The 14,853-nt window shown below is 43.4% G+C and overlaps 1 protein-coding gene and 1 pseudogene across 1 annotated transcript; one reads left to right on the top strand and one right to left on the bottom strand.

Moving 5' to 3' along the window:
- On the top strand, positions 1-4,440 carry LOC126610283 (uncharacterized). Its single transcript, XM_050278296.1, has 10 exons — positions 1-595; positions 695-832; positions 1,147-1,335; positions 2,299-2,436; positions 2,523-2,644; positions 2,785-2,917; positions 3,038-3,167; positions 3,297-3,376; positions 3,487-3,621; positions 3,773-4,440. Exons 1-10 carry the CDS (start codon positions 98-100, stop codon positions 4,004-4,006), a joined length of 1,797 nt encoding a protein of 598 aa, XP_050134253.1. The 5' UTR covers positions 1-97; the 3' UTR covers positions 4,007-4,440.
- Positions 4,441-11,689: 7,249 nt separating this feature from the next.
- Positions 11,690-14,137, bottom strand: LOC126610282 (uncharacterized; annotated as a pseudogene).
- Positions 14,138-14,853: the final 716 nt, after the last annotated feature.

Genomic DNA, 14,853 nt, shown 5'->3' with positions numbered 1-14,853 from the left:
AACTCGACATTACTTCTTCACTCTCTCTCTCTCTCTCAGTCACTCAAGAAGGAAGCAAACAAAAATCTAGAGAGAGAAAGAGACACTGAAGCAAAGCATGGACGAGAATTCGTCGGCACTAATCGAAGCAATTCTCAGAGAGCAAGAGGAGGAGGAGGCACAGAGATACGGCAAGAAGTTGACCCAAAGCGGCGACCCTTACGCCTGGCAAACGGTTTCGTATCCGAAGCGAAACCGGAAATCCTCCTCCAAGGCGATTCCTGCGGATTCCAACGGCGGTCTCCACAACGGTGTCGGATCCTCCGCCTCCGACGTGTTCCGGCCAATCGAGCTGCATTCCGAGGAGCGCCGTCGGAGAGTTATGGAGGCCCAGTCCGCAGCCGTTTCCGGAGACGCCGCACCCGGCGGATCGAAGCGGAATTCAGATGACGACGATGGGGATAATAGCGATGCTGAGGTGGCCGGGGCGGCCGTGGAGAACGGCGAGGTGAAGAAGGTGAAGCAGAAGAAGCCGAAGAAGCCGAAGGTGACGGTGGCGGAGGCGGCGTCGAAAATGGACGCCGGTGATCTCGGCGCCTTTCTGGCAGATATAACTGTGAGAGATGCTAATCGTTTCTGTTTGTTGTCAAATTCTGTAAATTTGGGAAGTCAATTCTGTTTTCTGATGTTTGGTTATGGGTGTTGGATTGGATAGGCATCGTATGAAACACAGCAGGACATACAGCTTATGCGTTTGGCGGATTATTTCGGCCGAGCATTTGCGGCGGTCAGTCCGGCACAATTTCCGTGGTTGAAGACGTTCAAGGAATCTTCTGTGGCAAAGCTGGTTGATGTGAGTTTTTACTTACACGTGTTTCTCTGCATTCGACTTTGAATATTTTTCTTAAAAAAATCAAAATTAAAAAAAATTAAAAAAAAAAGCATCAAACTTTGGAGGACTTGTAGGAAAAGAAAAGGGCTTTTGATCATTTCGTCGTGTTTATCTGCATATTCTGTGTACTGAATTGTACATGCATGCGGGTTTTCGATAGAATGTGAGTGTTTCGGAAAGCCCTTTTTTCGTCATTGTGTTTTCGAATTGTGGAATTTATATATATGTTTCGAAGGGTCTCCTAATATCTTATGATTATGTTAATTGTCAAGCAGATCCCTCTTTCGCATATATCTGAAGATGTTTACAAGATATCGGTTGAATGGATCGGCCAGCGCTCTACTGAATCGCTTGGATCATTCGTGCTATGGTCGTTGGACAGCATTCTTGCTGACCTTGCAAGTCATCAAGGAGTAGCCAAGGGATCCAAAAAGGCGGTCCAGCAAGCACCTTTAAAGTCTCAGGTAACTTTCAGTTGTTGCATGCATCGGATTCCCTGTTTAAGGTGTCTGGTGGCGTTGAACTTGTTTCTGCCTGCCTTGGTTTGTGACAAATTGTGGAAGGTAGATAAACTAACTAATAATGCTGCATCATCTTGCGAAATTGGTGTAAAAATATGAGAAAAAACAGTGTTCGTGGCCATGCTTTTGAGTTGAGAACTGTAGGAGCAAATTTGTCCTAAACTTTTCAATCCATATATTTGAGACATATACTGCGTCTACATTTGTAAAATTTTACCAGAATATCATGTCAAGTATATATTTTGTATAATTTAAATAATTGTATTCATCATGCTGCTCTGTATTAACCCCTTGTTTCTTGAAATGATTTTGTTTGAATCCACTGCTATTTTCTGTAAGTATAGTTTGTCTTTGCTTTCGTCACATTTTTTCCTTTATTTTAAAATCAGTTCCTTCTTCAGCGGCTGCATTCTAGAGGATGCTTCTGTGTGCTAGCATTATTGAATCTTTAGATATCATATAATAACAGTTCCATGGCTTATCCAACTTTGTTGCATACGTGATCCGATGCCAAGATTGACTAGATGTTTTCCTAGTCTACCATCCTGGAGATGCTCAAAATGTGGATTTTTTTACTCATTTAGTGGTTCATTATCCTTGGGGATAGCTAATTCGGCATTTTGTTTGTGGGAACGTTTCTTTCATCTAAAATTGGATTCGGCATCCCTAAGCTTTAAACAGCAATAGTAAGACAGCAGTGTTTTAAAATAGCATCGGAATATGGGGTTCAAGTTCAAAACTATTGCTAAAGTAACAATTAAATAACTTCAAGTAAAAAAACCTTTCCGCATCCTTGCCTTTTCTTTATTCTGCCATTCAATTGGTTAACATTCTCTTTACCATTAACAGTATAGATTATATGTGCTTAAACCAAGTGAGTTATTAGCTGTAACCTTGGAGCTGCAGGTTGCCATATTCGTGGTTTTAGCAATGGTATTGCGACGAAGACCTGAAGTACTGATTAGTTTACTACCTGTGATGAGGGGAACTCCGAAATATGAAGGCCAAGATAAGTTTCCAATCACAGTTTGGCTGGTTGCACAGGTAATGCATTGTGTTTAAAGTTCCTAAAATCGTGGTTCACTTTCTAAGTAATGGATTTTTATTAGGGAAAACATTTTTTTATGCAGGCTTCTCAAGGAGATCTGGTTGTGGGGTTGTACTCGTGGGTGCATTTTCTCTTGCCTATATTGAGTAGCAAGTCAAGTAGTAATCCTCTGTGTAGAGATTTAATTTTGCAGTCTGTGGAAAGGTACGACGCCATCTAGATTAACATGAGTTCTACTTTTTTCATCTTACACATGTACACATGTCTGGCTTCCTTGTCACAGGGACCTGTTTTCTATGACTAATTCTGTTTTTCACTGTTCCTTCTTTTATGCGTGATGTCAGAATTTTGGCTTTTCCGAAAGCCCGTCCAATTCTGTTAAACGGTGCTGTCAGAAAGGGGGAGCACATAGTGCCACCATCAGCCCTTGATCTCTTGATGAGAGTCTCTTTTCCAGCACCTTCTGCCCGAGTTAAGGTGCAATTCTTCAAGGATCCTTTTCATAATTGCAAAATTTTCCATTTAAACAGGAACCCCACGCCATCTTACCCCACTCAACCAAATAAATAATATGTGGAAAATTTTGGTTTTGCTAAGGCAACTGAGAGGTTTGAAGCTGTTTATCCAACCTTGAAAGAGATCGCCCTTGCTGGTTCCCCAGGAAGCAAAACAATGAGGCAAGTCACACAGCAGATATTAAAGAAATCAGTTAAAGCTGTTAATGAAGGTAAAGCAAAGAACAAAAAAACTTCTTTTCCTTTAAAAGTATTTCCCCTTTGAAATTCTCTTTCGTAGTGAAATAAGTATGAGTTCGGCGTTTTCTCTTTCGGAGCTTGATGTATAGAGCACTTTGCAGGCATCCCTGATCTGTCTAAGGAAGCAAGTGGCTTATTTATTTGGTGTTTGACGCAAAACCCTGAATGTTACAGGCAATGGGTATGAATTTTGATCATTGTTCTTTTACTTCTTTATTTTTTTCATTTAAGGCATTGCACGAAGATTTAAATATCATCAATTTGCTGCATCGCTGTGAATATTTGGAACAGGACGTACTTTATCTGGACAATCTCGATGCAAGCGTTGTTCTCCTGAAAAAGCTATCTGACGAGTGGAAGGAGAACTCTGTTAAACATGCTTCTCTTGACCCCTTGAGGGAAACTTTAAAGAGTTTCAGGGAGAAGGTAACTATATTCAGCTATCTAAATGACATAAATCTGCCGAGACCACTAATATTTTGAAGTGATGAACCCAGTCTTATTATTCATTTGCCTTATATTAATCCGTGTTACCCTGAACCCGGTCTTATGAACTTATTTTCTGTTTTGGGTGTAGAATGATAAGGCATTGGCAGGGGGGGATGATGTTGCCCGCCATTCACTGTTGAAGGATGCAGACAAATATTGCAAACAGATTTTGGGACGATTGTCGCAAGGCCATGGATGCATGAAGAGCATGGTGCTTGTTTCTGTTGCCCTGGCTGTGGGTGCTGCGGTCATGTCCCAAAACATACAACTCGAGGACCTCAAGAAAATTGCAGCCATGATTAACTTTCCCCCAACTCTCTAAATGGAGGAACTCACCAGTACTTAGTACTTACAGCAGACCGGGTTTAATTAAGTCTGGCATAGGTCAGCTAAGATAGGTGGCCCATAACAGTATAGGCAGAGGAGGAAGAGTTGAGTCTTCGACCGATTTGCAGCAGGTCTCAGTGGAATTAGAAGAGTGTAAGCAGCAGCGTAACCAAGTCTCGGTTGCGGTTTCTCAGGTTGTTTGCCGTATCTGGTTTTCAGCGTCAGTCTGTTGAGTTGGGTGAGTTGTTTTTCCTTTCAAATGGACTAAAATGTTATGGAGGCGTGTGTGTTTCGGGTTTTCTTTATTTATTTGTTGTGTCATAGAATAATAGTGTGTTGAAAAATGCACATGCAAACGGGCATAAGAAGATGGGAATGAATGGCGGAATAAGTGCTTGAAAGAATGTGCACTTCTTCTCATTATGTTCAGATTTGAGCCTTACCATTTTACTTTCTGTTATCATTTTAGTATGTTTGAAATAAGAGATGAATAAGAGATGGAGAACCCTTAAGGCCTCGTTTGGTGGCCGGGATCGGATTGGACCATATTTCGAATAGGCTAGGAATTGAAGTGGATATGGTGGGAGTCTTGTCTAGCGTTTGGCGCAGTCAAGGACTGTGCAAAAGGTTTTGTCAAGAATAATGTTATTCACACATTTACACTTGTTTGTATCATACTTGACCAATCCCGAAACTACTAAGCACCGGTCAATGTTATACCGTCAAGAACCCAGAAGAGCTTCCCTTCAACCAAGAGGCCAATCACAATGCGACACGTGTCTACATCAGAAGCCAATCACAGCGCGACACGTGTCAATATCAGAAGCTAATCACAACACGACACGTGTCAATAACAGAAGCCAATCACAACACGACACGTGTCAATATCAGAAGCCAATCAAAACGCGACACATGTCAGAACAAAACTAGAAACTCTCTTCTATAAATAGGGATCATTCTCCCCAATAATCTCGAATGTCATTTTGTACTAAACTATTCACTAGAACTCACAAAAGGAGAGCTTGAACCTATGTATTTGTGTAAACCCTTCACAATTAATGAGAACTCTTCTACTCCGTGGACGTAGCCAATCTAGGTGAACCACGTACATCTTGTGTTTGCTTCCCTATCCCTATTCATTTATGTACTTATCTTCACTAGTGATCGAAGCAACCAAGCGAATGTCACAAACCTGACACTTTCTGTTGTACCAAAGTCCTCGCTGGTTTTGTGCATCAACATTTGGCGCCGTCTGTGGGAACGACACTTATTCCCACTCTCTTCAGCTTTGTCAAGCTGGTTTCCACCGCTCGTACACTTTCTTTTGGCCAAGCATCTCTCTCCGACATGGGGAGCGAAAGAAGTCATAGCACACAGAATGACACCCCCCTTGGACCTAGTATGAAGCAACGAAAGTAGGAAGGAAATAGAGTTACTCTTCAAGCTAAAGTTGATGAGCTAGAGGTTCAGAATAACAAGATAGCGATGAAGAATGAGGTCTTCCAGGAACATTATGAAAAACTTTTCGATATGCTTCACGAGGCTAGGCATGCTCAAACACACAAGCTCGTCGCCCCTGTTGAGGTCAACAATCATCTTAATGCCCCCTAACACGGAGGGTCACCGATATCCAACACGGACATCCCTGATAAGGATCGAGCTACACATCAATGTGATAATCAACAGGAGACTTCTCTCAACCCAGCTGTTTCAACCTGAAGCAGAAGAAGTAGAGGAAAACACCTTTTCACAGAGGGAGTGGAAGGATCAAAAGCCGTCTATCGCGATTGTCGAGAATTCCTAAAGCAACGTCGAGAGAATCTCATCCACATAAGCTCGAAGATTAATGACCCAAGAGTTTCTGAAAGACTCGGTCCTCTTCCACGACCCAGGCCAGCAGCCAATCTAGGGAATGGGCAACAGGTCCCAGAAGAATATGAAGGTACAGGGGACTCGAAAATATTCCGACATACTCACTCTAGGAGTCAGTGTGGCGAGTCCAAGGAAAAATCACGCTATCTTGATCAAACTTTCCTACTTCCAAGAGGTGATGGGGACTTACGGAAGAAAACTTCAGTGGTGCATGACTCCACTCAGGACCCCTTGTCCTACAGCTCCTGAAGGAAGTAAACAAGTTGAAGGTTGAACGTCAAGCTGAGATACCTGACTGGAACCAACCCAGGCCTGGCCCCCTCACAAGAAGGATCCTCAACACCCCCTCCAAGCGAAGACAAAGCAGAAGCTTAACTTACAACTCTATACTGGAAGGGAAGACCCGATTGAACACCTTAACCTCTTTGAGTCCACCATGGTATACCGGAGACACACCGACGAAGAACGGTGTCTTCTCTTCCCTTCCACCCTCTCTGACGGAGCGTTAAACTGGTATTGCCGTCTTCCACCTGAGATAGTAGACTCATTTGAAGAGTTGAAGAAGCTGTTTGTCTCTCAACAGATCTTCCAGACCGATCGCTTGCATTCCGCAGATGACTTGTATACTATTCGCCAGAAGCCGGACGAGTCATTACGAAAGTATGCTGGCTGCTTCAGCTATGAGTATTCTCGCTGCGCTGAGGTAGATGATAAGACCGCCTTCAAGGCTTTCACGGCAGGCTTACGTGACTGTTTCTTCAAGTACATGATCAATGCCAACACTTGGAAGACTTACTCTGAGGTAATGGCACAAGCTTATAACCATGCCTCCGCCGAGGCAAGGACATTTCAAAGGAAACCCCATACAGTCACCCCTTATCAGCAAGTAGGGAGTGGAGGCCAGAACCAACCGAATGAGAAGACTTCAACCTTCCCAACGGTAGCAGCACGCCCCCCTGCCTCATTTAATGCTTCGCCAAGTCAGCAGACATGTCAATCCCAGGGCAAAAGGAAAGATTTACATCCTCACCAATCTTATTTTAATAAAAAGAATAAGGGGCACTATCGCGATAACTCAGGATATCGTCACAATAACGCCCGTCCCCAGGCAGTCAATGCAGTGGGCCAATCACGTGTCAAGACAGGCCCTACCCCGAGGTATGAGACATACACACCTTTGAACGCTACATGCGCGACCATCTACCCCAGTATAGCTCACCTGATACCAAAGCCAAAGCCAAGACAGCCAGATTACAAATCCACGAAGAACACGGGCATGTTTTGCTGCTACCACGAGTATAATGGCCATGATGGCGAGAAGTGCATCATCCTCCGTGATCATATTGAAGCTTTGGCACGTGAAGGAAAAATTGATCAGTTCCCCCTTCACCCTCCAAGGGATAACCATAACCAACGCCAGATGAATATGATATATTCCATAAGCGGCGGCACATCCATGTCTGAATCTTCCAATAGGGCCATTAAAAACAGTGAACGAACTTTGAGACCTGGCCATCAAGTGTTTCATGTGGAAGACATCAGGGGAGGCAAGTATCAAAAACCTAACTGGGATCCAATATGTTTCTACCCTGAGGAAGAAAGAGGTATCATCTACCCTCACAACGACCCGCTGATCGTGGAGGCTCACATAGCAAATTTTGATGTGAAACGAATCGTGATAGACACGGGTGCTTCAGTCAATATCATATTTGCTGAAGCTTTCAAGGCACTTAATGTAGCTGAACACTTGCTCGATTGCTCGATTTCTCCTCTGATAAGCTTCTCTGGCAATATCGTACAACCTTTAGGGAGTATACACTTACCCCTCACCATTGGTACAGGCCCCTACACATCTACTATTACCACTAACTTCCTAGTAGTCAATTGCCCGACGACATACAATGTCATCTTTGGGCGCACAGGCATCAATGACCTCAAGGCCATGGTATCCACACATATGTTGTTGATGAAGTTTCCAACCCCTTTCGGCAATGGATACATCAGGGGAGATCAACTTAGTGCTCGATCATGTTACAACACTTCAGTTAAGCAACAACACCTACCTGTCCCCAATGAGACCCTCTCTATACATAACCAGGTAGTAAAGACCAGTCCAGATGAAGCCAACTCGGATCTTCATGATGGCAACAGTCAACCCTACGATCCTCGAGATGACTCCTTCACCCAGCAAGCACAACCCGCTGAAGAGTTAGAGAATGTCTCTATCTCCAAAGACCATCCAGATCGCATGGTGAAGATTGGCACCACTTTGTCACCATCCCTTCGGTTGTCACTGATCTCCTTTTTGCAAGAGAACGCCGAGGTCTTCGCTTGGTCATATAAAGATACACCGGGCATCTCTCCCGATATCATCTGTCACCACTTGAGTATTGATCCCAAGACCAAACCAGTAAAACAGAAGCGAAGATCTTATGATGTTGAACGATACGAGGCGATGAAAGCAGAAGTTGAAAAACTCAAGGACATAGGCTTCGTCCGTGAAGTCAATTACTTAACATGGGTAGCAAATGTTGTCTTTGTTAAGAAAAATCCGATCAAGGAAAGTCTCCTACTTCAAAAGGTCTTGTGGAGAATGTGTGTCGACTACACCGACCTAAACAAAGGATGCCCGAAAGATAGTTTCCCCATTCCTCTCATTGATAGACTTATAGATTCTACGGCAGGGTGTGAGCTCTTGAGCTTCATGGACGCTTATTCAGGATACAACCAAATCCTCATGAACCCCTCAGACCAAGAACACACAGCCTTCACTACTGACAGTGGACTATATTGCTACAAAGTCATGCCCTTCGGTCTAAATAATGCAGGGGCAACTTATCAGAAGCTAGTTAATTCAATGTTTACGGAACAAATCGGGAAGAACATGGAAGTTTATGTTGACGATATGTTAGTTAAGAGCAAACATGCCGACCAGCATATCACCAACATATATGAAACATTCACCATTCTGAAGAGGTATCGAATGAGGTTGAATCCCAACAAATGTACCTTCGGCGTGGGCTCTGGCAAATTCTTAGGCTTCATGATTAGCCAACGAGGCATTGAAGCTAACCCCGAAAAGATCAAAGCAATCCTCGACATGAAAGAGCCAGTAACTTCAAAAGACATCCAAAGCCTTACTGGCAAGGTGGCAACCTTAACCAGATTCATCTCTAAGGCCACAAACAGATGTGCTCCTTTCTTCAAAGCACTCAAAGGAAATAAGAAGTACATTACATGGACGGAGGAATGTGCCAAGGCATTCAGGAACCTCAAAGAGTACATGAGTAAAGCCCATTTGCTCTCCGAACCAGAAGTTGGTGACACTCTCATTATCTATCTATCGGTTTCGGCTTCAGCAGTCAGTTTTGTTCTTATTCGAAAGGACAGTGGGATCGAAAGGCCCGTCTACTACGCTAGCAAGGCCCTACAAGATGCGGAGACATGATACTCCAACATTGAGAAATTAGCTCTAGTATTGGTCATGTCTACTTGAAAACTTCGCCCTTATTTATAAGCACACGCCATCATCATGCTTACCAATCACCCTCTTCGACAGATACTCCAGAGTCCTGACACGTCTGGGTGAATGATCAAATGGGCGATAGCATTGGGTGAGTTTGACATCTCCTACCAACCAAAACCAGCCGAAAAAGGTCAAGCAATAGCAGATTTCATCGCCGACTTCACATATCCTGTTGACATTACTTCTACACCTGAAGCAGTAGCTTCATTACCATCGGAAGCTCAGAAGATAGAATCAACAACCCTAGCATGGAGTCTGTATGTTGATGGCTCATCCAACCAACAGGGCTGCGGAGCAGGATTAGTCATCACTACCCCCGACAAAGTGGTGATGGAATACGCTATTCGTTTCAAATTCAAGGCATCGAACAACGAGGCCGAATATGAAGCCCTTCTAGCAGGCTTACGTTTGGCCAAGCACCTCGGGGTTAAACGACTTGATATCTTCAGTGACTCCCAATTAGTGGTCAACCAAGTCACAAACAACTTTGATGCTAAGGATAGCTCCATGGCAGCATATCTTACGCAAACGTGACTTTTGCTCAAACACTTCCACTACCAGATCACCCAAGTTCCTCGAGCGACAAACAATCATGCAGATGCTTTGGCTCGCTTCGCCTGGGCAGTGGAAGACAAGATTGGGAGAAAAATTCATGTCGAATTATTGGCAGCACTAAGCACCATGGTCGCGGAAGTGTGCAGTTTATAACAAGGAGATAGTTGGATCACCCCAATTTATAAATTTCTTTCTCATGGCATCTTCCCAAATGAAAAAGTCCAAGCTAAGCAGATTCGATACAAGTCTGCCCGCTACCTGATCATTAATGACCAACTCTACAAGCGCGGTTTTACCCTGCCATACCTAAGATGCCTTACACCTGCGGAGGCGGAAATTGTCCTTCAGGAAATACATGAAGGAGTCTGCGAAGATCATGCTGGGTCTTGATCCCTAGCACACAAGACTTTTCGCCAAGGATATTATTAGCCAACACTCCACCAAGATGCCATCAAAATATTTCGCTCATGTGATAAGTGTCAACGCTACGCAACTATCCCTCACTCCCCTCCTGAGCCGCTCACTCATATGATCAGCCATTGGCCTTTCGCCCAATGGGGACTTGTTTTGATCGGCCCAATGCATGTAGGGAAGGGCAAGGTCCGCTATGCAATCATTGCAGTTGACTACTTCACAAAGTGGGCTGAAGTAGAACCCTTGGCAACCATTACTGAGGGAAAAATAGAAGACTTCGTATAGAAGAACATCCTCTGCAGATTCGGCATTCCCAATACGATAGTCACGGACAATGGGCGGCAGTTCGACAACAAGAAGTTCAAGATGTTCTGCTCTAAGTTCAACATCAACTTATGTTAACAAAATAATTAAGCGCACTCTGAAAACTAGCTTGGACAAAGCTAAAGGTTGTTGGCCAGAATTCGTACCCCAAGTTCTTTGGTCATACCGCACTCCATATCGGACTTCCACAAGAGAAACTTCATTCTCACTTGCTTTTGGTACAAAAGCAGTTCTCCCGGTTGAGCTTGAGCAAGCAACATACCGAATCCAGAACTACATGCAGAGTGAGAACGACAAACAACTCACCCTCAACCTGGATCTAGTCGAGGAACACAGAAATCAGGCTCACCTGAGGAATGTCGCCTACAAGCAGCGCATTTCCAACTACTACGACTCGAGGGTCAAACCTCACTCTTTCAAAGTGGGAGACTGCGTATTGAAGAAAAGATTACTCTGTGATAGAGTCCCGAGTGAAGGAACACTCAGTCCTAACTGGGACGGACCGTTCGAGGTCTTCGGCATCAACCGCCCTGGCTCCTACAAGCTCAGAAGCTCCGATGGCAAGACCATTGGCCATCCATGGAATGCTGACCACTTGAAGTACTATTACAAATAAACTCACATTGTACAAGTGTTAAGCTACAGCCGTTCGGCATCCTATGTAACAAAGACCATTTGGTATGAATTCAATAAAGAGGTGATTTAGCCAACTCGGCCCTAAACTCTTTTACATTCTGAGCAATGAAACACTCAAGTGTTGAAGCTTCAACACAAATGTTTCCAATACAAAATAAAATCTAAGTATGTGTCAATAAGACTATACAAAGGATCTATGCAAACATAGCCAAACATTCATCAATGATAGGGCAAACACTTGAAGCTTGATAATACAAACACTTGCTTGATAATGCAAACACTCATAAACATCCAAAAAAAAAAAAAAAACTCTTAAGCTTATAACTTGGCACATGCCATACAAACAACAAACTAGTGCAGGTAGAGTACATGCAGAAAGTGAAAGCACTTTTAGTCATCCTCATCTGAGGTTGAACCCCTGATCATATCACTCTGAGTCCTACCGCCATTTTCTGCATCTCCAAACTCATCATCACCCTGATGACTCTGCTCATCAACACTAGCCTTATCGCCAGACTCATCTGCACTGCTAGAATAAACTGCAAGGTCGAAGGTTTCACCTTTTCGATGATGCTCATCTATTTCTTCACGGTATTTTCGAATAACGCTTTTATCATCATAACGATCAAGGACAACCATCCACTTCCTTTTTTCAAAGTGAACTTCCCGGGTACAGCGAGGTCTAAGGACATGGAGAAAGGCCTGGGAACCCAATAACTCATTCACTGCAGCTTCCTTCTCAGCCGGGATACTACTCTTCAGCTCAGAAACCTCAACCAAGGCACTATCCAACTCCCCTTTAACCTTGGAAACCTCGAGCATAGTTGTCTCCAACTGTTTCTTAGTCGCCTCCAACTGTACCTTGAGTCTCAAGTTCTCACCATTCCGCCTTTTCAAACTCTCAAAATGTTGATCCTTGACTTGGATGGCCTCAGCCAAAGCTTTGCTCGTCTTCCTGGCATCATTCACAAGCTGCTTATTCTCTTTCAATTTCACCTTGCACCGCTCAGCCTCTCGCAGTCTGTCGTGATACTCAGCCATGACCTACATGACAAGACGATCATCACTACTAAAATAATACTAATAAAGAGGATAAAACAAGGAAATGACAAAGTAACACTCACATATGAAGACAGCTTCAACATCCGGTCGCAATCCGATTCATCTTTAGCTAAGGGCTCTCCGAGCTCATCGAAAGTGAATCGACGCCCTGCCGGGCAATTGTTGATATACCCAAAGTCCTTTGGCCGCATGGCAACCTTCAAATCCTTCCAAGGGACACTGCCAACCTCTTCCTTATCTTTACCCTCGCTGCTAGAACTAGGATCACTTTTCTGCCCAATGTGTTCCCTAACTGGAGGAAAGATGGGATTAATAGTAGGAAGAGGAGGCAGCAATCGCCTATCTTCCCCGGCAACTATGGCAGCAACACATCCAATGGCCTCAGCTTCAGCTTTCTTCGAGGTAGTAACCTTGAGGACTTCTTCTCGAGACTTAGTTTTAATGATTGGTCTCACTCGGTGCTTGCGAGCTTCCTTGTGAAACAGGATGTTTTCTGAAGGAACTAACATGGGCACTCTCCTTTTCTTGGTGCTAGTTTCCACTTTCTTGCCCACCTTCTCCACTGAACAAGGAAAATCAAAGTAAAGAATACCACATTATATATCTATAAAAAAAAAAAGGAAGAACAAGGATTAAGTGAATGATACAACTTACTCACTCGTCTCTGGCACTTGGAAACTAAGGGCTGGAAACCGTACTTTCGAAACAAGGGTCGTAGCTTACCCAAGTGTCTATCTTCTTTGGGCACCCTCAGCACTTTCTCTACATCAGCTAGCTCCTGTCCGCAGAGTTTGATGGTGCCTCGTGTCACTGCATGAAGAAAAATCTTAGAAGCAAGAGAAAATCACAACAATGGCAAATAATGAGAAAATGGATACATTACAACCTACAGTCTGGAAGTGAGTAGAAACACGTCGTTCAGGCGTGACACCCTTAGCATGCTCCCAATCATTATAAAGAAAGCACCAACGTTTCTTCCATGTGCAGTACGCCTTTCTCTTATCAAAGACAACACACTCTCTTTCGCTCTGACATGCACATTCGGCATAACCAGTACATGTTTTCACCGGGCGCATCTTATAACAGTAGCGCCACTGATGGAAGGAAGGTACACCTAATCCATACTCCATCCAAATAATATAAAACCCGATCAAGGTATCCCAGAAACCAGGGTTGAGTTGCCCAGGTGCATAACCAATAAAAGACAGCATATGTTGCAACCACGGATGCAAAGGTAAATTTACCCCCAAGGTCACTAATGTCTGGGTATAGAACATAACATGACCCTTGGGCGGCTCAGAAGGCAATTATTCACAACGCACCAAACGTATTCCTACACTACGGGGATACTACATGATCGCCTTAGGGCCTCTAGCTGCTTTTCGCTATCTAACAAGTTATTTTCTAAATGGTCCGCTGTGAACTCAGAGCGAAATATGGGTATGGCATCACAAACAACCCCCTCACCCACTAGCATGGAGGAAGAACTAATATTGGCTAAGGTTTGACAATTGTGAGGATCATAACGAAATATGGGTATGGCGTCACAAACAACCCCCTCACCCACTAGCATGGAGGAAGAACCAACATTGGCTAAGGTTTGACAATTGTGAGGATCATCCAACGTTTCTTTCGTACCAGACTCTAACAAAGGCCATGAAGACCCTGACATTGCAGGCTCAAACCTAGAGCTAGAGCTAGGGAAGCCCTCATCACTAAGACTTCCAGACTCCAACATCTACAATAAACAGCAACAAACTCTATCACTACATGAAGGATCAAAACATAAGGAAACTCATAGGGCATGAAGAAAAGCTCAACCAGTTCATTATGTTCTTAACAAAATACATGAACACTCAAACAATTCAACAAGAATGAAAACATCCGATCTAGTGGAGAAGACTACCAACCTGAAGATGGTGCAGCAAAGCAATGCCAGAATCCCTCTCAAGTAAAGAGCACTCTGTCTTCAAAAATAACTACAAGATGAGCAAATAAAGGTAAGGTAAAGAATGGAAACTTATCCTTCTTATATATAGTTCAACATGGCTATTGACATTCAAAATTCAAATTCAAACCATGAGAAAGTCCCACATGGAAAATCTTCAAACTTCTAACACTAGGGAGTTTCAAATTTCAAATATTTCAATTCCTCCCTTCCAAAAAAAAAAAATCAAAAAATAAAAAAAAAAATCCGAAAAAAAAATCAAAAAATAAAAAAGGGAAGGGGGAACACAGCAGCTTCATCAATGGGATTCAACTACCAATCTAAAAAAACTTCGCACTATCTTCATCAAGATAGTGCGAAGCACAATCAATTTATGGTGCCAACAAAAGCTTCATCAATGGAGGACAAATATCAATCTCAAAAGCTTCACGCTATCTTCATCAAAATAGTGTGAAGCAAAATCAATTTATGGTGCCAACAAAAGCTTCATCAATGAAGGACAAAT

Source organism: Malus sylvestris, chromosome 17 (assembly GCF_916048215.2).
Source record: "Malus sylvestris chromosome 17, drMalSylv7.2, whole genome shotgun sequence".
Lineage (NCBI taxonomy): Eukaryota > Viridiplantae > Streptophyta > Magnoliopsida > Rosales > Rosaceae > Malus > Malus sylvestris.
Note: the sequence above shows the minus strand (reverse complement) of the source record. Positions and strands in the feature narration are given on the sequence as shown.

What these genes read in the sequence shown, in the direction of transcription:
- LOC126610283 (XM_050278296.1), top strand. Translation starts at nt 98, where the DNA reads ATGGACGAGAATTCGTCGGCACTAATCGAAGCAATTCTCAGAGAGCAA. An exon ending in CCTTTCTGGCAGATATAACT is followed by an intron (nt 596 to 694) that starts GTGAGAGATGCT and finishes TGGATTGGATAG; the next exon opens with GCATCGTATGAAACACAGCA. An exon ending in TAAAGAGTTTCAGGGAGAAG is followed by an intron (nt 3,622 to 3,772) that starts GTAACTATATTC and finishes TTTTGGGTGTAG; the next exon opens with AATGATAAGGCATTGGCAGG.